At 40.7% G+C, this 23,082-nt stretch overlaps 1 protein-coding gene across 11 annotated transcripts in view; it reads left to right on the top strand.

Annotated features, from left to right (window-relative positions):
• CARMIL1 (capping protein regulator and myosin 1 linker 1) overlaps positions 1–23,082 on the top strand; it is a 318,638-nt gene that overhangs the window by 135,929 nt on the left and 159,627 nt on the right. For all 11 annotated transcript variants that reach the window (XM_049715468.1, XM_049715467.1, XM_049715466.1 and 8 more), the window contains 4 exons: positions 2,382–2,503; positions 14,303–14,400; positions 14,737–14,807; positions 15,057–15,130. In XM_049715468.1, the coding sequence (XP_049571425.1) occupies positions 2,382–2,503; positions 14,303–14,400; positions 14,737–14,807; positions 15,057–15,130 (365 nt within the window). The remainder of the gene's footprint in view (positions 1–2,381; positions 2,504–14,302; positions 14,401–14,736; positions 14,808–15,056; positions 15,131–23,082) is intronic.

Raw genomic sequence — 23,082 nt, 5'->3', positions numbered from 1 at the left:
ACATCTCATGATGTGTCTTGTTTTTAAAACACATTTTACAAAAAAGTGACTATTGGGTTATCCTCCGGTGCTCACTGAAGGAGGTATTCTTACTTACACTGGATGCTAGGGATGTGACAGACTTTGTAAGTCAAGATGAAATCTTCGTAAAAGGAGAACTCACCTGCAAATGTGGCTATTCAGTTTCCATCACCGGGGGTGGGGGTGGGGGTGGGGGTCTGTTTGAATCTGCAGTTTGGCCCTTAGAAACTTGCTTCAGTTTCTGGACGTTTCTGACAAACTAACCACCCTCTACCCAAACAGTTCTTTCAGTCTTAAGGTTAAGAGCATTATTTTAAGGAAGTGCTTCTTAAGAAGCTGGTATTGTATTAGTATCTATCAGCGTGAGTACAGAAGTTCCCCCTTAACCGCAGTTTCACTTTCTGTGGTTTCAGTTACCTGTGGTCAACTATGGTTGGAAAATGGAAAAATCCAGAAATAAACAATTCAAAAATCTTAAATTTCATGCTGTTCTGAGTAACATGATGAAATCTTACGCTGTCCTGCCCCTTCCCACCCAGGACTTGAATCATCTCTTCATCCAGCGTTTCCCACCCGTTAGTCATTTAGTAGCCAGCTAGGTTATCAGATCTACTGTTGTGGTACTTCAGTGCTTGTGTTGAAATAACCCTTATTTTACTTAATAATGGCCCCAAAGCACAAGAGTCATGACATGGGCAATTTGGAAGTGCCAAAGAGAAGCCATAAAGTGCTCCCTTTAAGAGAAAAGGTGAAAGTTCTTGATTAATAAGGAAAGAAAAACATTTGTATGCTGAGGATGCTAAGATCTATGGCAAGAACGAATCTTCTATCTGTGAAATTGTGAAGCAGGAAAAAGAAATTTGTGCGAGTTTTGCTGTTGCACCTCAAATTGCCGAAGTTATGACCACAGAGTGTGATAACTGCTTAATTAAGATGAAGAAAGGTATTAAAGGAAATCATCAACAGAGTGAAAAGACAACCTACTGAATGGGAGAAAATATTTGCAAATGATATGACCGATAAGGTATTAATATCCAACATATATAAACAGCTTATACAACTCAACATCAAAAAAACAAACAACCTGATTAAAAACTGGGCATAAGACGTGAATAGACATTTTTCCAAAGAGGAAATGCAGATGGCAAAAAGGCACATGAAAAGATGCAAAACATCGTTAATCATCAGGGAAATGCAAATCAAAACAATGAGATACACCTCATACCTGACAGAATGGCTGTCATCAAAAAGAACACAAATAACAAATACTGGCAAGGATGTGGAGAAAAGAGAGAACCCGTGTACGTGATTGGTGGGAATGTAAATTGGTGCAGCCCCTGTAGAAAACAGTATGGAGGTTTCTCAAAAAAACTAAAAATATAACTACCTTATGATCAGCAGTTTCAGTCCTGGGTATATATCCTAAAAACCCAAAAACACTAATTTGAAAAGACACATGTACCCCAGTGTTCATAGCAGCACTGTTTACAATAGCCAAGATATGGAAGCAGCCTAAGTATTCACCAACAGATGAATGGATAAAGAAGATGTGGTATGTGTACACACACACACACGAATACTACTCAGCCATAAAAAAGAATGAAATTTTGCCTTTTGCAGCAGCATGGTTGGACTTGGAGGGCATCATGCTAAGTGAAATAAATCAGACAGAGAAAGACAAATACTGTGTGATATCACTTATATGTGCAATCTCAGAAATACAACAAACTAGCAAATATAACAAAAAAGAAAGACTCACAGATATAGAGAACAAACTAGTGGTTACCAATGGGGAGAGGGAAGGGGAAGGGGCAATATATGAGTGGGGGATTAAGAGGTACAACTATTAGGTAGAAAATAAGCTACAAGAATATATTGTACAACACAGGAAGGAATATAGCCAATATTTTTATAATAAGTATAAATGGAGTATAAACTTTAAAAATTGTGAATCACTATCTTGTATACCTGTTACTTATATAATATGTACATCAATACTTCAATTACAAAAAATGGAAAAGGCATTAAATTTATACAGTAAGATGTTTTGAGAGAGACCACATTCACATAAATTTTATTATAGTGTATTGTTATAATTGTTCTATTTTATTATTAGTTAATTGTTGTTAATCTCTTAGTATGCCTAATTTATAAATTAAACTATCACAGGCATGTATGTATAGGAAAAAACAGCATATATAGGGTTCGGTGCTATCCGAGGTTTCAGGCTTCCATTGGGGGTCTTAGAACGTTTCCCCACGGCTAAGGGGGGACTGCCGTATATAGTTTACATTATTTAAAATAAAAAAATCGAAGGAATTGGATTCATTATTAAGCAGTGTCCAACCTGGTTGTTGCAGATGGTTGTGGAAACTGAGAAGTGCAGCATCTCCCTGAAGATGGCATCACCTGAGGACGTGAGTGAGGTGCTGGCGCACATCGGCACCAGCCTGCGGAAGATCTTCCCTGGCTTCTCCCCATTGTGAGTTCTCCTGCGGGAGGGTGAGGAGAGCAGAGACCTGGTCTCTCCCTCAAACTGAAAACAGCCTTTCTCTTGCCCCTTCACTTGGTTCCTCTCTCATACTTTCTTCTTCTCTTAAACATTACGTGTTACAACCCTCTCTCAAACCTTTGTGTTTTATGTCTGAGATTTTCTATATGGCTGCTCTTTATTTTTTGATTCAATTTTTTTTTAACATCTTTATTGGAGTATAATTGCTTTACAATGGTGTGTTAGTTTCTGCTTTTTAACAAAGTGAATCAGTTTTACGTATACATATGTTCCCATATCCCTCTTGCGTCTCCCTCCCTCCCACTCTCCCTATCCCACCCCTCTAGGTGGTCACAAAGCACCGAGCTGATCTCCCTGTGCTATGCGGCTCCTTCCCACTAGCTGTCTATTTTACGTTTGGCAGTGTATATATGTCCATGCCACTCTCTCACTTTGACACAGCTTACCCTTCCCCCTCCCCATATCCTCAAGTCCATTCTCAAGTAGGTCTGTGTCTTTATTCCCGTCCTACCCCTAGGTTCTTCATGACATTTTTTTTTTTCTCTTAGATTCCATGTATATGTGTTAGCATATGGTATTTGTCTTTCTCTTTCTGACTTACTTCACTCTGTATGACAGACTCTAGGTCCATCCTCCTCACTACAAATAACTCAATTTCGTTTCTTTTTATGGCTGAGTAATATTCCATTGTATATATGTGCCACATCTTCTTTATCCATTCATCCAATGATGGACACTTAGGTTGCTTCCATCTCCTGGCTATTGTAAATAGAGCTGCAATGAACATTTTGGTACATGACTCTTTGAATTCTGGTTTTCTCAGGGTATATGCCTAGTAGTGGGATTGCTGAGTCGTATGGTAGTTCTATTTGTAGTTTTTTAAGGAACCTCCATACTGTTCTCCATAGTGGCTGTACCAATTCACATTCCCACCAGCAGTGCAAGAGTGTTCGCTTTTCTCCACACCCTCTCCAGCATTTATTGTTTGTAGATTTTTTGATGATGGCCATTCTGACTGGTGTGAGATGATATCTCATTGTAGTTTTGATTTGCATTTCTCTAATGACTAATGATGTTGAGCATTCTTTCATGTGTTTGTTGGCAGTCTGTATATCTTCTTTGGAGAAATGTCTATTTAGGTCTTCTGCCCATTTTTGGATTGGGTTGTTTGTTTTTTTGATATTGAGCTGCATGAGCTGCTTGTAAATTTTGGAGATTAATCCTTTGTCAGTTGCTTCATTTGCAAATGTTTTCTCCCATTCTGAGGGTTATCTTTTGGTCTTGTTTATGGTTTCCTTTGCTGTGCAAAAGCTTTTAAGTTTCATGAGGTCCCATTTGTTTATTTTTGTGTTTATTTCCATTTCTCTAGGAGGTGGGTCAGAAAGGATCTTGCTGTGATTTGTGTCATAGAGTGTTCTGCCTCTGTTATATGGCTGCTCTTTAAAGAGCTGGAGTGATGAAGGGATTTGGCAATCCTCTGACCTCCACTCCTAAGACTAAAACAGAAGCCTTTTTAATGTAACCTGAGATTTACCCTAGTGTGAATTTTACTCACAGCTATTAGCAGAATGCCAGGAGCTGCATGCTTTGAAAGGAAGGCAGTGAGTATTAATGAAGAGTGAGAGTGCTTCATTTTCCTTATTTTTTTCTGTTCAGTAAGAGGAAACTTAAAAAGCCAAAACTGAACATCAAAATTAGCCTCTTTCATTTTCCTCTCACGTTTCTGGAATACACATTAAGGATATGAGTACATTTTGTCTGTACATGTCCTCATATTTTTTTTTTTTGTCAAGCATTTTAAACCAGGATTCTGTGCTTAGGTAACAGAGTTTGATCATAGGGAATGTGTAGCTTGTTGGAAAGGGGGAGTTAAATTGGCTGAGGTGGAAAGGCAGAGAGATCCTTATGTCAGAAAGCTCCCTAAAATAATAGCGCATATTCAGAATACCTTCCTGATGGAAGGAGATGATACACAGATCGCAGGAAATCCCTGCTGAAACCTCCCATAGAGCACAGAGATGGGTAGCTGTGTGCCTTGGTTGGTGGGGGCCGGAGGGGAATTCGGGGGACTGTTGTCCTTCATGGAACGTGTCCCTACACTGCTGCTGCCTGTAAATTAGGAGGCAAAGCAGCAGGAAAACCCGGCCTTCGTGTCTTTCAAACCTTTTTGGTGAGCGGAAAGTGGCTCCTGGGGGATAGGAGCTTCCCTTCAGTCTCCTCGGCTTCAGAAGACCTGCTTGGTCCTTCTCACAGCTCTTCCCTGGTCCCTTCCCTCCCTTCACACACCACAGTGGAGGGGCTGGCCCTGTGCTTTCTGGCTGTTCAGAAAGGGCTTCCTCCTTCCTGCAGCTGAAGTCACCTTGTGCTGCTCTGAGGATCCGGGTAGCTGGTTGCCGAGGGAGCTAAGTGGTCCCAGCCCCGTCCCAGCGGAGTGGAGCGGGGAGCCGGGGCTCCATCTCCAGGTCTGAGGTGTCTGAAAGGCCGGCTGTCTCTGGTCTCGTGTGTGTGGAGGGGACGCGAGGGCCGGGACGGGTGGTGGGATGAGGTGAGGCATGGCAATGGGGAAGTACCCAGAGCAAAACAGTCTCAGGAATGCTTTCCATATCATCCTTAGAGCCGCCAGAGAACTGTCCGGGGTAATCATGAGATAGCAGTAATTATACAACCCATTTTCCTGAAACTGCACTTGAGTAATGTGACTTTGGACACAGGGTTCCTTCCAGAGTGTCTTTCCTTTCATTCCAAATCAACACCGATGGAATAAGAAAATTATTAAGCACAGCCTTATTCAGCAAGGGCTTGTAAGACCCTCAGAGTGATAGTGAGAATCTCTGTTTTCTTTAAAAGGCAACTTTGTTTAATGCTCTAGGGATTTGTCATGGGGGGGAGATTATTGGTTTTATTTTTGGTTTGGATTTTCCCTTTTATTTTTCCTGGAGGAAGTTGTGTACGAAAAGCGTTTCCTCTTCCATTTAACTTCTTGTTAAAATATTTAGGCAGCAAATATTAAACCACAAGTCTTAAATACGCAGCTTCTTTTCTAGAGAGGCCATTACCTCTAGAGAGGTTTCTAAATCCATGACCCTCCACCTCACCCTGATTTTCATTTCTGTCCCGCAGCTGCTTCTCAGGCATCTCCACAAGGATGTCCCCACGCACCTCACACTTCGTATGTCCCAAACGGAACTTTTTACTGTTTCCCCGAAAACCTCCCCGTATTGGATATTCTATCTCAGTGAGTGGCTTCTTCATTTACATAGTCTCCCGAGTGAAAAGCTGAGCTGCTTTGATTTCTTGTTCCTTACTTGTCCATCTAATTAGTTGCCAAGGTCTTTTGCTTCTGTCTTAATAGCTCTTTGGTCCTTTGTCTTTCTTCTCACTTGCCCAGTGCAGCATCTTTCTAGCTAGTTTCTCTGTCTCTAGTTCTTGCCCTTCCAACTGATCTTCCGTACTGTCACCAGAATTATCTTTCCATAATTCACATAGTCTCTATTCCTTGCCTAAGTTTTTGTTTTTTGTTTTTTTTTTTGTGGTACGCGGGCCTCTCACTGTTGTGGCCTCTCCCGTTGCGGAGCACAGACTCAGTGGCCACGGCTCACGGGCCCAGCCACTCCGTGGCATGTGGGATCCTCCCGGACCGGGGCACGAACCCGTGTCCCCTGCATCGGCAGGCGGACTCTCAACCACTGCGCCACCAGGGAAGCCCCTTGCCTAAGTTCTTTAATGGCTATCCTTCCTGATAAAATCCAAAATGTGTAGCCTGGCATAGAAAACCACTGCCATCTTGCCCCATAGTCCAGCCTGTTGTTGAACACATCAGCCTCTTTTATATTCTCATGCCTTTTATATAAGCTTCTAATCCTGACAGACTCCCACTCCAAAAGACATAGCCCAAGTATGTGAAGACTTCCTCATCAGTCAAGAGTTTATGTTTCCATAGAACGTTGTGATTACTGCCTATACTACCACATATCACATCATGTTATAATTGTTTGTTTATACATTTATACATTCAGTGAGTATTTATTGACTTTCTACTATATGCTAGGCAGAGTGCTAAGTGTTGGGGCCCAACAGTGAATATGGTCCCTGACCACATGGAACTTACACTGGGAAGTTGCATTACTTACACCGGGAAAGAAACCCCCTAAAAAAGAAAAATGAGAAATGGTGTAAGATCAGGCTGGAAACATAGGCCCTGGTCAGTTTATATAGAGACTCCTGGTAAAGAGTTTGGAATTTAGTAGAATTCCACTAGGAAGTCAGTGTAAGATTGTAAGTAAGGAAAGACACGGTTCCTTGTATATTTTATGGAAATTATTTTTGCTTCTAGATAGAGTGGGTTGCGAAGGGGAACGAGTAGAAGTAGAAAGCTAATTTGGAAATTATCAAAGCTAATTTGAAAGCTGATAGCTAAAGGTAATGCTAGTAGAGATAAAGATGAGAGCGACAGTAGATTTATTAAGATTTATTTTGGATATAAGACATGATGATGGATTCGGTAGGTAGGTGACAGCAGTGAGGAAAGGGAAGAACCAAGGATGGCTCTTAGGTTTCTGATTTAATAACTTAGTGACTGACACTACTTTTCAGTGAGGTGAAGAGGGCCTAGAGTAGGGTGGGGCAAGTTTTTTTGGGGGAAAAATTACCAACCATTTTGTTTTACGCATGCAAAATTTGAAATCTGGGGCATCTAGGTGGGGAAATCAGATAGGCAGTTAGATATGCTTGGAGGAGAGGTCCAAGTCCGGAGATGTAGCAAATGTGAGAGTCATTAGTGTAAAGAGGGTCTTGAATTCATGACTGTTGATAAGATCACCTGGAGAGAGATGTGGACCTAGAGGAGAAAATGTCCCAACATTTAGAGGTCAAGCAAAAGAGGAAGAACCACAAAGGGAGCTGGGTTATTACTCTAGTAGGAAACCAGATTTTTTGGTGGATTCCAGTGGGAAAGCAGAGCCTGGGAGAATTTTCTGGAGGAAGGAGTGGGTGATTGCAGAATGCTACTGGGCATGGAATAAGCCAAGGGCAGAGAGGTTTCCAGTGGACTGGCACCGTGAAGGGCACAGATGACCTTGACCAGAGCAGTTCACGTTTTCTGATTGGGAGAGGCAGACTGCTGTGGCTGTAGGATGAACTCAGATGTGAGAATGTGGATGTGGTATGTGTAGAAAACTAAGTAGAGAAGTTTAGCTATGACGGGTATGAGGAATTTCAGGGAACTTCTGTTTTGTACTCAGAATGGGAGATATTAAAATATATGACTGTAACAAGGGGAATGATCTAGTAGAAAGAGATTGTTGCTGGAGACATTGGTAATAAACCAGCAATATCCTTGGGAAGGTAAGAGGGGTACAAGACACACCTGACCTTCCTTCTACCCTGGGCGCTGCTTGAGCAAAGGCCAATTTTTTTCTTAATCTTAAGTCCCTAGCCCTTGGCACATAGTAGATAGTCACCGAGGTTTTGGATGAGCACATCCATTTTGTGCTTCCTCTGTGCCTAGTACATTGTTGGGAGAGGTGCCCTGGGAGTGTATAGAACTTACAAGATGGTAGCTCTGCCCTCAAACCATGGACTCTTGAGCTGAAAGTGATTGGGTGTAAGTGGGCGGTGAGTGAGTGGAGGCTGGCTGTGCAGAGGAGATCTACCTGGAAAGGATGGAGAGAATTTATAGGAAAGGGTAGGGAAAGGAGAGGCAGTTCAAATGAATATACCAACATGGAAGACGGTATAGATTATAATCTAGAAAATGACTGGGCAGAGAATTTAAATAAACATACTTGACTTTCATTTCGCTTTCTTACCCAACATGCACAGTTAGCTTGTCCAAATAAACTCTTAATATTTTGTGACTTGCATGTTCTGCCTTTACTCGTGAAGTTCCTTAGATTGTATTACATGAAGTTGGCCGGGAAAATGTATAATTCTATTGGTGTTGGTTATTGTGACTAGAGAGAGTGGAAGGAGAAGGTAATCATACCCTTTCTTCTACGTTCCTAGTAGTCAACGCTGTCAGGAAGGGAAATAGATCCTTTACGTAAACAATATAGAACACGCAAAAGAAAACAGGTCCCCGGTAACGTCATACGACCTGCTCATACTAAGTTGGAGAATATGATACTGTATTTGGAATTCTCAAGCCTTGCTTGAGTCATTTGTCCCATCAAATGTATTACCTGAGCCCGTCGTGGGGCCCTTGGGTCCTTAGCCCTCACCTCCTTCCTTACCCAGGTAGAGCCTGATCATCGGGGAAATGTCTGATGAGCGGGTATCAGAAAGTGGATGAATCAGGAGGACAAACACAGCCAGGGCCTCAGTTAACGTAATACGTTCTTGAATAACCTAAGGTTGGCTGTATATATTATAAATGAAATGATAACCTGCCAGGACCTGAATTTCTGGTTTTAAATATAATTTTGAAATAACATCCATGATCAAAATCAAATATATAAAAATAGTATATATCTCTATAAAATATAACCAATCCCCTTGACTATAGTCAAGAGAATGCTGGTAGGAAAAAAAAATGAAGAACTTTAATTAAAATTAAGTTTTTACACCTAGAATCTTCACCTCCCTGCTACAGGTATGTGTTAGGATGTTTCTCTCTCCCTCTCTCCCTCTCTTCCCTCACAGAGTGCCATTTCCCTGCTGCCCCCCCCCCATTAAATAAGGAAAGTTTATTTTAAAATATAGAGAAAATGTAAAGATTCAAGAAGAAAATTTAAATTTAAAAATCAGATCACCATTAGCATTGTTTTGTCAACGTTCTCATCTTTGCTGTGTGATAGTCACTATCACTGGAGGCCTCATCTCTAAGGCGGTGATATTGGGAGGAAACTAGGGAAATATTTGTAGCCTAAGTGTTGTTTAATCTGTTTCACAGAGATGTCTGTAATGGCAGTTCCCTTCAGGAAGCTGTTTTGTGTTACGGCCTTTCGCTTTTCTAATACCAAGAACCCTGGCTGTTCTTCAAAACCAAGCTAGATTTTTTTAATATTAAATTAAATCGTTAGGGCGAGTTAGAACTAATGTAGAAAATGTTTACTAGAGAACATAGATGAGTGAAATGTTTCCTGCCATCTAAGAGTTTCTTGTCTAAAGGTAGTGTAGGAAAGTTCCACAGATAATATCATGAAGAGAGTGAAATATCCTCAGATTTCAGAGAAGGGAATGTTCCATGTAACTTGGGATGTCAAGAAAATAATGTTCGATTTGTGTCTGTTTTCCTCTTTGTTTTGAGAGGTGGGCTTTTGTTGGGGGTGAGCTCCAGGGAGAGTTCTGTGGGGGAAATGGCAGAGGTTGGAGGCTGGAGGCAGAGGCGAGGGCAGGTGCAGCTGTAACTTAACTTGCCTTAGGAGGACAGCAGCCAGCCTAAAGCAGTTAGAATTGGGAGCCTGCAGATATCACTGTGAGACAAAGGTAAGGCACACCTGGAGAGGCCCTGAAGAAAAGCCTCTGGGATAGGCAGTAGGGAGCTAGTGAAGGCTTTTGAACTTTAGAATGAAATGACAGCTACACTTAAGGGAGAGTCAGTCTTGTAGCACTGATTTATGAACCTGGGGGAAGAGAGCCTCCAGGTGGAACTAGAAGGTGTCAGATTGTCTGGTTACTTTAGGGGGCGAGACTCTTGGCAAGTTAATGCACTTCTCAATGCCTCAGTGTCCTCCTCTGTAAAATGGGAATAATGATACTCATGCAGTTTTGTGAGGATTAAATTAACTCGTGCTGACTGCTTAACAAGTGCTCCACAAGTCTTAAGCTGTATAGCCCGTTGCTGTTCTTACCCAGAGGCCCTGGAATGAAAGCCTCCACTGTTGGAAAGGAAATGGGTGACATCCGTAGGGAATTTATTTGATGTTTATGATTTATTATTGTTATTATATGTTTCTATGTAAGTTGGTTGCATTTCTCTAATTTGATTCTTTGTTGTTAAATGTGGCTCATAATACCTTTTTAGGTGACAGAACAGTAACCTTCTAACATGATTTTCTTCTAGGCTTTCATCATATTGGATTATTCTTTCACGTATGTGACAATTTGAAAGTTGGCTGGGTATTAGTGTCGGTATGTTAGGACAATGCGTCTTTACTATGATGATAAAAATGGAATTGCAAATCCCTTTTCAAGTCGAAAGCCGGTTAAGTATGAAAAGGTGAGGTTATTATAAGTGAAGAGAAGTGGGAAAATAGAAGTTTATGGTTAAACAACAGAAAGGTGCTTTACAGGCTGTGGCAGTTTCTATATTTCTCTAAAGCAGTAGGTAGCACTGTGTGGTGTGGTTTACGTCAATAAAACGTGTCCTCTTCTGGCGACAGCTGCCATATGGTATAGGATGAGCACTGGAATTGAATTTTTATAAACCAATTAATTTACCTGGATTAAAATAATTTGCAGATTTTTTTCCCACGTCAACAGTTTAAGCATGAGATTTGCATAGAGAGCGGGCATGCTTGTCACCGAGTTCACTGTTCTTACCACATACAACTATTTTCTGAGTCTTGTGTAAATTAAATGCACGTAATGGAAATGTAGTTGGTTCAGCTGTATAGTGCCGCCTGTTAGTGAGAGGCAGGATGTACGTATCTGTTCGCTAGGATTTTGGTTTACCTCTTAGGGCACTTATTCTGACAGCAACTCCTTCGTCTGTCTGTGTCTGACACACACGCGCTCTTTTTGTGTGTGTGTGTGTGAGCAGGTGCCCTGTGGCGCATACACAGATGGCTCTTTGCTGTTATTTAGCTACAGGCAGAACTCATGTGGGGTAGATTTTTCTTTTCCTCATTGTCTCTCTCTAGTGTTAGAAAACATAAGAAACAGTTGCCGCCTTCTGGAAGTTTAGTTCTTATGACTTTACCTCTTATGTAAACAAATGCACTTGTTTCATGATACTCCTTTAGTTCCTGATACCTAAGTTTTTTTCCTTCCTGAAAAAAGAAAGATGAAAACTGTTACAGAAGGGGAGCTACTTGGAGAAGCTCAGACTGATACTTTTGAAGGGTGGTTTGAAGTTTAGGGAAAATGCCAGGTGTAACCACCTCACAGCAGGGCCCTGTTCACGTGGATGTCTACACTGGCCGCTTCCCTCTCCAGATGATTTCCTCCTACTTCTGAGTGTGACTGTCCAGTGCTGTTTTTGGAGTAAAATTAGGCTCTGGTTTCTGCACCTGCCATAAGGATTAGTTTATTCCTCCCTATAATCCTAGACAGCCACCTTCCTATTCTTAATCCTACCAGCTTCCTGCCTTATTTTCTGTCTGTTTTGGACTAGCTCAACTTCATCCTGTGTGTTATTGAAACAACATGCCCTACAGTTCAGCTGAAATAAAGCAAGAATTTTAGCAGAGAAATGTGATCTCAGATGAAGTCAGACATAAATCCAGCTTGGTGTGTCCAAGGTTTAGTTAATTCATCTGTGGAAATGCATCTGCTTCCAACAACTCTGCTCCTTCTTTACATAATATCCGGCTTCGCTGTCTTGTAGCCAGAAAATAATGCCACTGCGATACCAGAATGATGGTATTGAACTGCGATGAACCATTCCGAATTGCGGGATTCTGTAATATCACTTTCATGATGAACATCTTCTTTAACCCACAGTTGTCCCCAAATTAAGCACTTTTAGAATAATGAGAGTTAATCATATGTGTGTTCAGGTAAAACAGAAAAATCATGTTGCATTTGTAGATGTCATGCATTTACACAAGAATTTGAAGGGATCACTGATAATTGACATCAATTGGTAATACCTGCTTATGCTTCAGTCATAGAAATTATAAAGAAGTAGGAGTATTTTTCAATGCTAGCGGAATGCTTGTATTTAAATGCTTGGGTGTGTATTTGAAGTTTTTTCTAGGAGTAGAACAGGCCAGCCAGGCAACTTGTCAGCAGGCTCTGGCACATTTTATCTGGAATATTCATCCAATCAGAAAGTGGAAATAATTGGGACCATTCTCTTCCAGTACAATACAAGGTGATGGAAATTCATGAGGATAAGCATTATACACATAGCCAAAGTGCTTTAAATCATTAAAGAAAGATTAAAATGATGTTCAGTGTGACTTACTATGTTTATTTCACCACTTTGCACCCAGGGCCTGTCATGGTCCTGGGTGATTTCGACCTGCCAGCAGCCTTCCTCACAGCCCGTGACCCCTCCACCCCGCTTTACCCTTGATGATCACACCCTACACCTTGTCATCTCCTGGAACGGCTTCTCCTGGGGTGAAATCATCATTTAGTCATCTCTCTCGGACCACAGCCTCTAGTCTTTCACTTTCTCTCCCTTGGCGGTACCCATACTTGGACTTCTGGGGGGCCTCCAGGCCATGGATCCCTTAGCTTTCCCCTTGTTTCCATCTCCTTCCTGCCTTCCCTTCCTTTCCTGACCGCCAAGCCCCATGGTGTCCATCACTTCAGTGGGGCCCTGTCAGTATCCCCCACTCCTTCTGTCCCCACTGTTTTTCTGGCTCGCCTGCCTGGAGAGCCTGCATCCGTGCAGCAAGCCAACTGCCCTTTCTCCACACACATTTGGGCTGCTGGGAGCTGTAGGAGAAGATCACACAGCTGTTCAGCTTGGTACCACCACCAATTCATGACGTTCACTCTCACTGGGCTCTTAACGGCCGGGGAAGTTCTTTTTAATTTCTCAAGCTATTCTCTCTCTTTATTTCCCAAGTTTGCCCCAGGCTTATCCCCCACCCCTGTAGCAGTTTGTTTGCAGTGCTGTCTGATCATCTTATACTCCCTGTGTAGCCTTTCTGTGGCTCCACATTGCCCTGAGAATAAAATCCCAACCCCTTCCTTTGACCTCTGAGGCTCACTGTGACCTGGTTCCCACTTAGCTCCTAGATTCCTGTTATCCCCTCCCTATCACACATTATTTGCTAACTGATTTGAACTGTGTTCAGTCTCTGGAAAGCACAGGCTCCCTAGGAGTTGTAGTCCAGGGGAAGAGATAGTAAAAGGAACAGCTCTTCCAATATGAAATGCCCAGTTTCTTGATGGACATTTGTACTATTAGTACTATGGAAGGACAGAAGAGGAGGTTTGTACTTTAATTCCTTGAAAATTAGTAATTTATATTTAGTGTACACATAATCTAATAAATTATTATTAGATAAATTAGATACTTTATTGAGTGGAACACACCATTTTCTAACTATTCTAATAAAATCTAATGTTGTGAAAGAACTAAACATGGAGAATATTTATGTTGTGAGATACCTTTAGCTTACAAATGGGCATTAAATAAAGGGCTTTATTATTAAGTCCCTATAGCTCTCCAGCTCCTAGTACTCAAAAAAGGGAATTATATTTACCAAAATTGAAGTGATACCCATTTTTTTTTTTTTTTTTTTTTTTTTTTTGGCTGCGTCGGGTCTTAGTTGCGGCACGTGGGATCTTCGCTGAGGCATGCGGGATCTTTTGTTGCAGTGCCTGGGCTTCTCTCTAGTTGTGGTGTGCGGGTTCCAGAGCACATGGGCTCTGTAGTTTGCGGCACGCGGGCTCTCTAGTTGAGGTGTGTGAGCTCAGTAGTTGCGGCGCGCAGGCTTAGTTGCCCCGCGGCATGTGGGATCTTAGTTCCCCGACCAGGGATGGAAGCCGCATCCCCTGCACTGGAAGACGGATTCTTTACCACTGGACCACCAGGGAAGTCCCGAAACCCATGTTTGTTTAAAAAAAAAATGGTGTATCACAAATTTCTGAGTGCATTTCAGAAAACTTGATTTTTGAAATGTATCGTTGTTTTTGTTGATCTTCCAGGAGAATCATGAAAAAAGTCTGCATGGAGCCATCTGAGCGACTGGCCAGTCTCCAGGCTCTGTGGGACAGCCAGACTGTGGCCGAGCAGGGCCCCTGTGGTGAGCATGCATTTTAAAACCGAAAAATAAATGGCTGGATGGCCGCCGTTTTGCCAGGAAGCTAAGTCTATTCCTAGTGTGCTACCGTAAAGGTACAATTACTTTTAAGGTGTAATTAGCACCGCACAGACTTTAGATTGGTAGACAAGCATCCTATATTTAAGCTATATTGCATCCTGCTATGTACTTACTGTAGAACAGGGGGGAGAATCTTTGCTGTTTTCCCAAAAGGAGAGAATAATCAGCACTGTCAACATCGGCCATATTTAAGCTTTTAAATTTTAACTTAAAAAACATTTAGTCGAAAACCTGTCACATTTCTGTTGCATAATTCAGGTGGATTTTCTCAGATGTATGCCTGTGTTTGTGACTGGCTTGGATTTTCATACAGGGAAGAAGTACAATGGGTAAGTGTATCTGTACGCATGCACACACACGCTTTCTCACACACGCACCTGGAGAATATTCCAGTATTTGACTGGCTTATTTCGCTCGCTCGCTCTTTTTCCCCCCACCATTCATTGCTTGCTTAACATCTTCCTTCCTCAGATTACATAAAAATCTGCCTGTGTCATTGTCTGATTCTCTTTGCATCTCTCTTGCTTCCCTGATCCTCTATGGGGACTGTTTATATGACTGAATTATGTTTCAAATAGGATGTGGATACAATTTATCTGACACAAGACACCAGGGAATTGAATTTACAAGACTTCAGTCATCTTGACCACAGGTAAGCTTCCTTCTTTCCTTTCTTTCACTTCTGATTTTGCTTTCAGAGCTGCCCTTGTCTGTCGGTACTTATAAGTGTACATTATCTCCAGAGAATCCTTTTTTTATAAGGGGAATCAGGAGAGCCTAAGAATCTCTAGATTTTGCCTTTTAAGTAAGAGTTTCCAGTGTGTTTATCACTACGACTGGTTTGGGATGGGGGTGCATGAGTGTACCTCAAGTCCAGGATTTACACTTATAAACTGTGGAAACAATTTAATTCTTAGGTTCTTATGCCAGCCCACAAATCTATTTAATCTACCCTGTATATAAAATACAGTACTATTTTGCCTAATTGCCATTTAGAACATTTTTCTATAAGGGAACTTTATGCTAAAATCCTAACAAATGACTTTACAATTCCTTTATTGGGACTGGCTAGGGTTTATATGCATATATTGGTGGGAATCAGTTTGCCGATATCTACCTTACGATAGTGATAATAAAAGACTGAAGCCTGTTACAAGTTATTTGAGAGACTTGTAGGTTTTAAGATGTCGACTTTACTATATGTAGGGCTGTGGCTTGTGTGATCAGGCCCCGGAGAAGAAACTTCGTTCCGTTCCCCTTCTCTCTGTAAGAGCAGACCTAGCAAAGTGATTCTGATACCTGACATGCTGAGCATTGCAACCCCCCTCTCACCCCACCCCCCTGCCCCTGGCAAGTCTTTGTGGTCATCTATCCCGGCCTATCTCCTTAACCCTGGAGATGCTGCTAGTTAGTTTAGGTAGGCAGATATGATAGCTCCATCGCAATGAATCCCAGCTAGAGAAATCTTTTCTCTCTGTTTGGAATGCAGAGAGAGAAATCTGAGATTCCAGGTGTACCTTTCATGCCATTTGGACGACTGGAATTGTAGAGAGGATGGTTGCCTCTTTCTACCACCAGCATCTTGCCCCCAAAATACCATTTCAAATTATTTTCCCACTTACCTGGCAGGGAGTCCAAAATTGTAGCAGAGTCCCCAGAGAGTTCTGGCCACTGAATTGAACAAAGAAAAAGTGTGCTGGATGGATATGGCCTTTGTGCACAGCCTGGGTCTACGGTGGATGGTGAAGCAGGCTCGGCTATGTCTGTAGATGTGGCTAAAGCCTAAAGCCCCCAGTTCTCAAGCTCAGATTTGATTCCTTTTTGTGGAACAGGGAGTTTTCTCTTGCTTAGAGCCGTTCTCCCTCTTCCTATATTTGAGGGAATGTCATACTCCCGTTTAGGGAAGATGTTTCCTGTGTAGATCATGAAAAAGTGCACTGAGAAACATAAAGGGAAGATATTTTATTTTGTAAATATTTTTCAATAAAAACAAAATTATATGTAGAATAAGATAAGAGTAGGTAGGCCTACAGTATCCAGTCTCAATGTTTTGGGCCCCAGAATCTCTTTATAGTCTTAAAAATGGTTGCATTGTTCATGTGGGTTTTATCTTACGGTATTTATCATATTGGAAATTAAAACCAAAAAAAGTTTATTAAGTCCTTTGAAAATAATGTTAGTAAACCTATAACATGCTAATATAGATACCTTTTTTTTTTTTTTTTTTTTTGTGGTATGCGGGCCTCTCACTGCTGTGGCCTCTCCCGTTGCGGAGCACAGGCTCCGGACGCGCAGGCTCAGCGGCCATGGCTCACGGGCCCAGCTGCTCTGCGGCATGTGGGATCCTCCCGGACTGGGGCACGAACCTGAGTCCCCTGCATCGGCAGGCGGACTGTCAACCACTGCGCCACCAGGGAAGCCCTATATACCATTTTTATAAAAAATAACTATTTTCCAAAACAAAAATCAGTCAGCAAGAAAAGTGGCATCAGTTTACGTTTTTGGCAGATCACTTTGTTTTTTCTTTTTTTTTTAAACATCTTTATTAGAGTGTAATTGCTTTAAAATGCTGTGTCAAGTTTCTGCTTTATAACAAAGTGAATCAGTTATATGTATACATACGTCCCCATATCTCTTCCCTCTTGCATCTCCCTCCCTCCCACCCCTCTAGGTGGTCACAAAGCACCGAGCTGATCTCCCTGTGCTATGTGGCTGCTTTCCACTAGCTAGCTATTTTGGTAGTGTATATATGTCCATGCCACTCTCTCACTTTGTCCCAGCTTACCCTTCCTCCTCCCCATATCCTCAAGTCCACTCTCTAGTAGGTCTGCATCTTTATTCCCATCTTGCCGCTAGGTTCTTCTGACCATTTTCTTTTTCCTTTTTTTTTTTTTTTAGATTCCATGTATATGTGTTAGCACACGGTATTTGTTTTTCTCTTTCTGACTTACTTCACTCTGCATGACAGTCTCTAGGTCCATCCACCTCACTACAAATAACTCAGTTTCATTCATTTTTATGGCTGAGTAATATTCCATTGTATATATGTGCCACATCTTCTTCATCCATTCGTCTGTTGATGGACACTAAGGTTGTTTCCATGTCCTGTCTATTGTAAATAGAGCTGTAATGAACATTTTGGTACATAACTCTTTTTGAATTATGGTTTTCTCAGGGTATATGCCCAGTAGTGGGATTGCTGGGTCATATGGTAGTTCTATTTGTAGTTTTTTAAGGAACCTCCATACTCTTCTCCGTAGTGGCTGTACCAGTTCACATTCCCACCAGCAGTGCAAGAGTGTTCGCTTTTCTCCACACCCTCTCCAGCATTTATTGTTTGTAGATTTCTTGATGATGGCCATTCTGACCAGTGTGAGATGATATCTCATTGTAGTTTTGATTTGCATTTCTCTAATGATTAATGATGTTGAGCATTCTTTCATGTGTTTGTTGGCAATCTGTATATCTTCTTTGGAGAAATGTCTTATTTAGGTCTTCTGCCCATTTTTGGATTGGGTTGTTTGTTTTTTTGATATTGAGCTGCATGAGTTGCTTGTATGTTTTGGAGATTAATCCTTTGTCAGTTGCTTCATTTCCACGTATTTTCTCCCATTCTGAGGGTTGTCTTTTAATATTGTTTATGGTTTCCTTTGCTGTGCAAAAGCTTTTAAGTTTCATAGGTCCCATTTGTTTATTTTTATTTACATTTCTCTAGGGGGTGGGTCAAAAAGGATGTTGCTGTGATTTATGTCACAGTGTTCTGCCTGTTGTTTTCCTCTAAGAGTTTGATAGTGTCTGGCCTTACATTTAGGTCTTTAATGCATTTTGAGTTTATTTTTGTGTATGGTATTAGGGAGTGTTCTAATTTCATTCTTTTACATGTAGCTGTCCAGTTTTCCCAGCACCACTTATTGAAGAGGCTGTCTTTTCTCCACTGTATATTCTTGCCTCCTTTATCAAAGATAAGGTGACCATATGTGTGTGGGTTTATCTCTGGGCTTTCTATCCTGTTCCATTTATCTATCTTTCGTTTTTGTGCCAGTACCATACTGTCTTGATTACTGTAGCTTTGTAGTGTAGTCTGAAGTCAGGGAGTCTGATTCCTCCAGTTCCGTTTTTCTTTCTCAAGATTGCTTTGGCTATTCGGGTCATTTGTGTTTCCATACAAACTGAAATTTTTTGTTCTAGTTCTGTGAAAAATGCCAGTGGTAGTTTGATAGGGATTGCATTGAATCTGTAGATTGCTTTGGGTAGTAGAGTCATTTTCACAATGCTGATTCTTCCAGTCCAAGAACATGGTATATTTCTCCATCTGTTCATATCATCTTTAATTTCTTTCATCAGTGTCTTACAGTTTTCTGCATACAGGTCTTTTGTCTCCTTAGGTAGGTTTATTCCTAGATATTTTATTCTTTTTGTTGCAATGGTAAATGGGAGTGTTTTCTTAATTTCACTTTCAGATTTTTCATCATTAGTGTATAGGAATGCCAGAGATTTCTGTGCATTAATTTTGTATCCTGCTACTTTACCAAATTCATTGATTAGCTCTAGTAGTTTTCTGGTAGCATCTTTAGAATTCTCTATGGATAGTATCATGTCATCTGCAGACAGTGACAGCTTTACTTCTTCTTTTCCAATTTGGATTCCTTTTCTTTCTCTTCTCTGATTCCTGTGGCTAAAACTTCCAAAACTGTGTTGAATAATAGTGGTGAGAATGGGCAACCTTGTCTTCTTCCTGATCTTAGTGGAAATGGTTTCAGTTTTTCACCATTGAGGATGATGTTGGCTGTGGGTTTGTCATATATGACCTTTATTATGTTGAGGAAAGTTCCCTCTATGCCTACTTTCTGGAGGGTTTTTATCATAAATCGGTGTTGAGTTTTGTCGAAAGCTTTCTCTGTATCTATTGAAATGATCATATGGTTTTTCTCCTTCAGTTTGTTAATATCACGTGTATCACGTTGATTGATTTGTGTATATTGAAGAATCCTTGCATTCCTGGGATAAACCCGACTTGATCATGGTGTATGATCCTTTGAATGTGCTGTTGGATTCTCTTTGCTAGTATTTTGTTGAAGATTTTTGTATCTATGTTCATCAGTGATATTGGCCTGTAATTTTCTTTCTTTGTGACATCTTTGTCTGGTTTTGGTATCAGAGTGATGGTGGCCTCGTAGAATGAGTTTGGGAGTGTTCCTTCTTCTGCTATAATTTGGAAGAGTTTGAGAAGGATAGAATGAGTTTGGGAGTATTCCTTCTTCTGCTATATTTTGGAAGAGTTTGAGAAGGATAGGTATTAGCTCTTCTCTGAATGTTTGATAGAATTTGCCTGTGAAGCCATCTGGTCCTGGGCTTTTGTTTGTTGGAAGATTTTTAGTCACATTTTCAATTTCAGTGTTTGTGATTGGTCTGTTCATATTTTCTGTTTCTTTCTGGTTCAGTCTCGGAAGGTTGTGCATTTCTAAGAATTTGTCCATTTTTCCAGGTTGTCCATTTTATTGGCATATAGTTGCTTGTAATAATCTCTCATGATCCTTTGTATTTCTGCAGTGTCAGTTGTTACTTCTCCTTTTTCATTTCTAATTCTATTGGTTTGAGTCTTCTCCCTTTTTTTCTTGATCAGTCTGGCTAATGGCTTATCAATTTTATCTTCTCAAAAGAACCAGCTTTTAGTTTTATTGATCTTTGCTATCATTTCCTTAATTTCTTTTTCATTTATTTCTGATCTGATCTTTATGATTTCTTTCCTACTGCTAACTTTGGGATTTTTGGGTTCTTCTTTCTCTAATTGCTTTAGGTGTTAGAATATGTTGTTTATTTGAGATGTTTCTTGTTTCTTAAGGTAGGCTTGTATAGCTATAAACTTCCCTCTTAGAACTGCTTTTGCTGCATCCCATAGGTTTTGGGTAGTTGTGTTTTCATTGTCATTTGTTTCTAGGTATTTTTTGATTTCTTCAGTGATCTCTTGGTTATTAAGTAGTATGTTGTTTATCCTCCATGTTTTTGTATTTCTTACAGATTTTTTCCTGTAATTGATATCTAGTATCATAGCGCTGTGGTCAGAAAAGATACTTGATACGATTTCAATTTTCTTAAATTTACCAAGGCTTGATTTGTGACCCAAGGTATGATCTATCCTGGAGAATATTCCATGAGCACTTGAGAAGAATGTGTATTCTGTTGTTTTTGGATGGAATGTCCTATAAATATCAATTAAGTCCATCTTGTTTAATGTATCATTTAAAGCTCGTGTTTCGTTATTTATTTTAATTTTGCATGTTCTGTCCATTGGTGAAAGCGGGGTGTTAAAGTCCCGTACTATGATTGTGTTACTGTCGATTTCCCCTTTTATGGCTGTTAGTATTTGCCTTATGTATTGTGGTGCTCCTATGTTGGGTGCATAAATATTTACAATTGTTATATCTTCTTCTTGGATTGATCCCTTGATCATTATGTGCTGTCCTTTGTCTCTTTTAATAGTCCTTATTTTAAAGTCTATTTTGTCTGAAATGCGAATTGCTACTCCAGCTTTCTTTTGGTTTCCATTTGCATGGAATATCTTTTTCCATCCCCTCACTTTCAGTCTGTATGTGTCCCTGGGTCTGAACTGGGTCTCTTGTAGACAGCATATATACAGCTCTTGTTTTTGTATCTATTCAGCCAGTCTGTTTGTTTTGGTTGGAGCATTTAAACCATTTCCATTTAAGGTAATTATCGATATGTATGTTCCTATTCCCATTTTCTTAATTGTTTTGGGTTTATTATTGTAGGTCTTTTCCTTCTCTTGTGTTTTCTGCCTAGAGAAGTTCCTTTAGCATTTGTTGTAAAGCCGGTTTGGTGGTGCTGAATTATCTTAGCTTTTGCTTGTCTGTTAAGCTTTTAATTTCTCTGTCAAATGTGAATGAGATCCTTGCTGGGTAGAGTAATCTTGGTTGTAGGTTTTTCTCTTTCATCACGTTAAATATGTCCTGCCACTCACTTCTGGCTTGCAGAGTTTCTGCTGAAAGATCAGCTGTTAACCTTATGGGGATTCCCTTATGTGTTACTTGTTCTTTTTCCCTTGCTGCTTTTAATATTTGTTCTTTGTATTTAATTTTTGATAGTTTGATTAATATGTGTCTTGGCGTGTTTCTCCTTGGATTTATCTTGTATGGGAATCTCTGTGCTTCCTGGACTTGATTAACTATTTTCTTTCCCATATTAGGGAAGTCTTCAACTATGATCTCTTCAAATATTTTCTCAGTCCCTTTCTTTTTCTCTTCTTCTTCTGGGACCCCTATAATTCTAATGTTGGTGCATTTAATGTTGTCCCAGAGGTCTCTGAGACTGTCCTCTATTCTTTCCATTCTTTTTTCTTAATCTGCTCTGCAGTAGTTATTTCCACTATTTTATCTTCCAGGTCACTTATCCGTTCTTCTGCCTCAGTTATTCTGCTATTGATCCTTTCTAGAGAATTTTAAATTTCATTTATTGTGTTGTTCAACTCTGTTTGTTTGCTCTTTAGTTCTTCTAGGTCCTTGTTAAATGTTTCTTGTATTTTCTCCATTCTATTTCCGAGATTTTGGAGCATCTTTATTATCATTATTCTGAATTCTTTTTCAGGTAGACTGCCTATTTCCTCTTCATTTGTTACGTCTGGTGGGGTTTTGCCTTGCTTCTTCAACTGCTGTGTGTTTCTCTGTCTTCTCATTTCACAGCTTCTCATCTCACAGCTTAACTTACTGTGTTTGGAGTCTCTTTTCGCAGGCTGTAGGTTTGTAGTTCCCGTTGTTTTTGGTGTCTGTCTCCAGTGGCTAAGGTTGGTTCAGTGGGTTGTGTAGGCTTCCTGGTGGAGGGCACTAGTGCCTGTGTTCTGGTGGATGAGGCTGGATCTTGTCTTTCTGGTGGGCAGGTCCATGTCTGGTGGTGTGTTTTGGGGTGTCTGTGGCCTTATTATGATTTTGGGCAGCCTCTCTGCTAATGGATGGGGTTGTGTTCCTGTCTTGCTAGTTGTTTGGCATAGGGTGTCCTGCACTGCAGCTTGCTGGTCGTTGAGTGGAGCTGGGTCTTGATGTTGAGATGGAGATCTCTGGGAGATTTTCGCCATTTGATATTATGTGGAGCTGGGAGGTCTCTTGTGGACCAGTGTCCTGAACTTGGCTCTCCCACCTCAGTGGCACAGCACTGATGCCTGGCTGGAGCACCAAGAGCCTGTCCTCCACACGACTGAGAATAAAAGGGAAAAAAGAAAGAAAGAAAGAAGAAGATAAAGTAAAATAAAGTTATTAAAATAAAAAATAATTATTAAGAAAAAAATTTTTTAAGTAAAAAAGAAAAAAACAAAAACGGACAGACAGAACCCTACGACAAATGGTAAAAGCAAAGCTATACAGACAAAATCTCACAGAGAAGCATACACATACACACTCACAAAAAGAGCAAAAGGGGAAAAAATATATATATCGTTACTCCCAAAGTCCACCTCCTCAATTTGGGATCATTCGTTCTCTATTCAGGTATTCCACAGATGCAGGGTACATCAAGTTGATTGTGGAGTTTTAATCCTCTGCTCCTGAGGCTGCTGGGGGAGATTTCCCTTTCTCTTCTTTGTTCGCACATCTCCCA

Source organism: Orcinus orca, chromosome 10, assembly GCF_937001465.1.
Source record: "Orcinus orca chromosome 10, mOrcOrc1.1, whole genome shotgun sequence".
Lineage (NCBI taxonomy): Eukaryota > Metazoa > Chordata > Mammalia > Artiodactyla > Delphinidae > Orcinus > Orcinus orca.
This window is presented reverse-complemented; position numbering and strand designations above follow the sequence as displayed.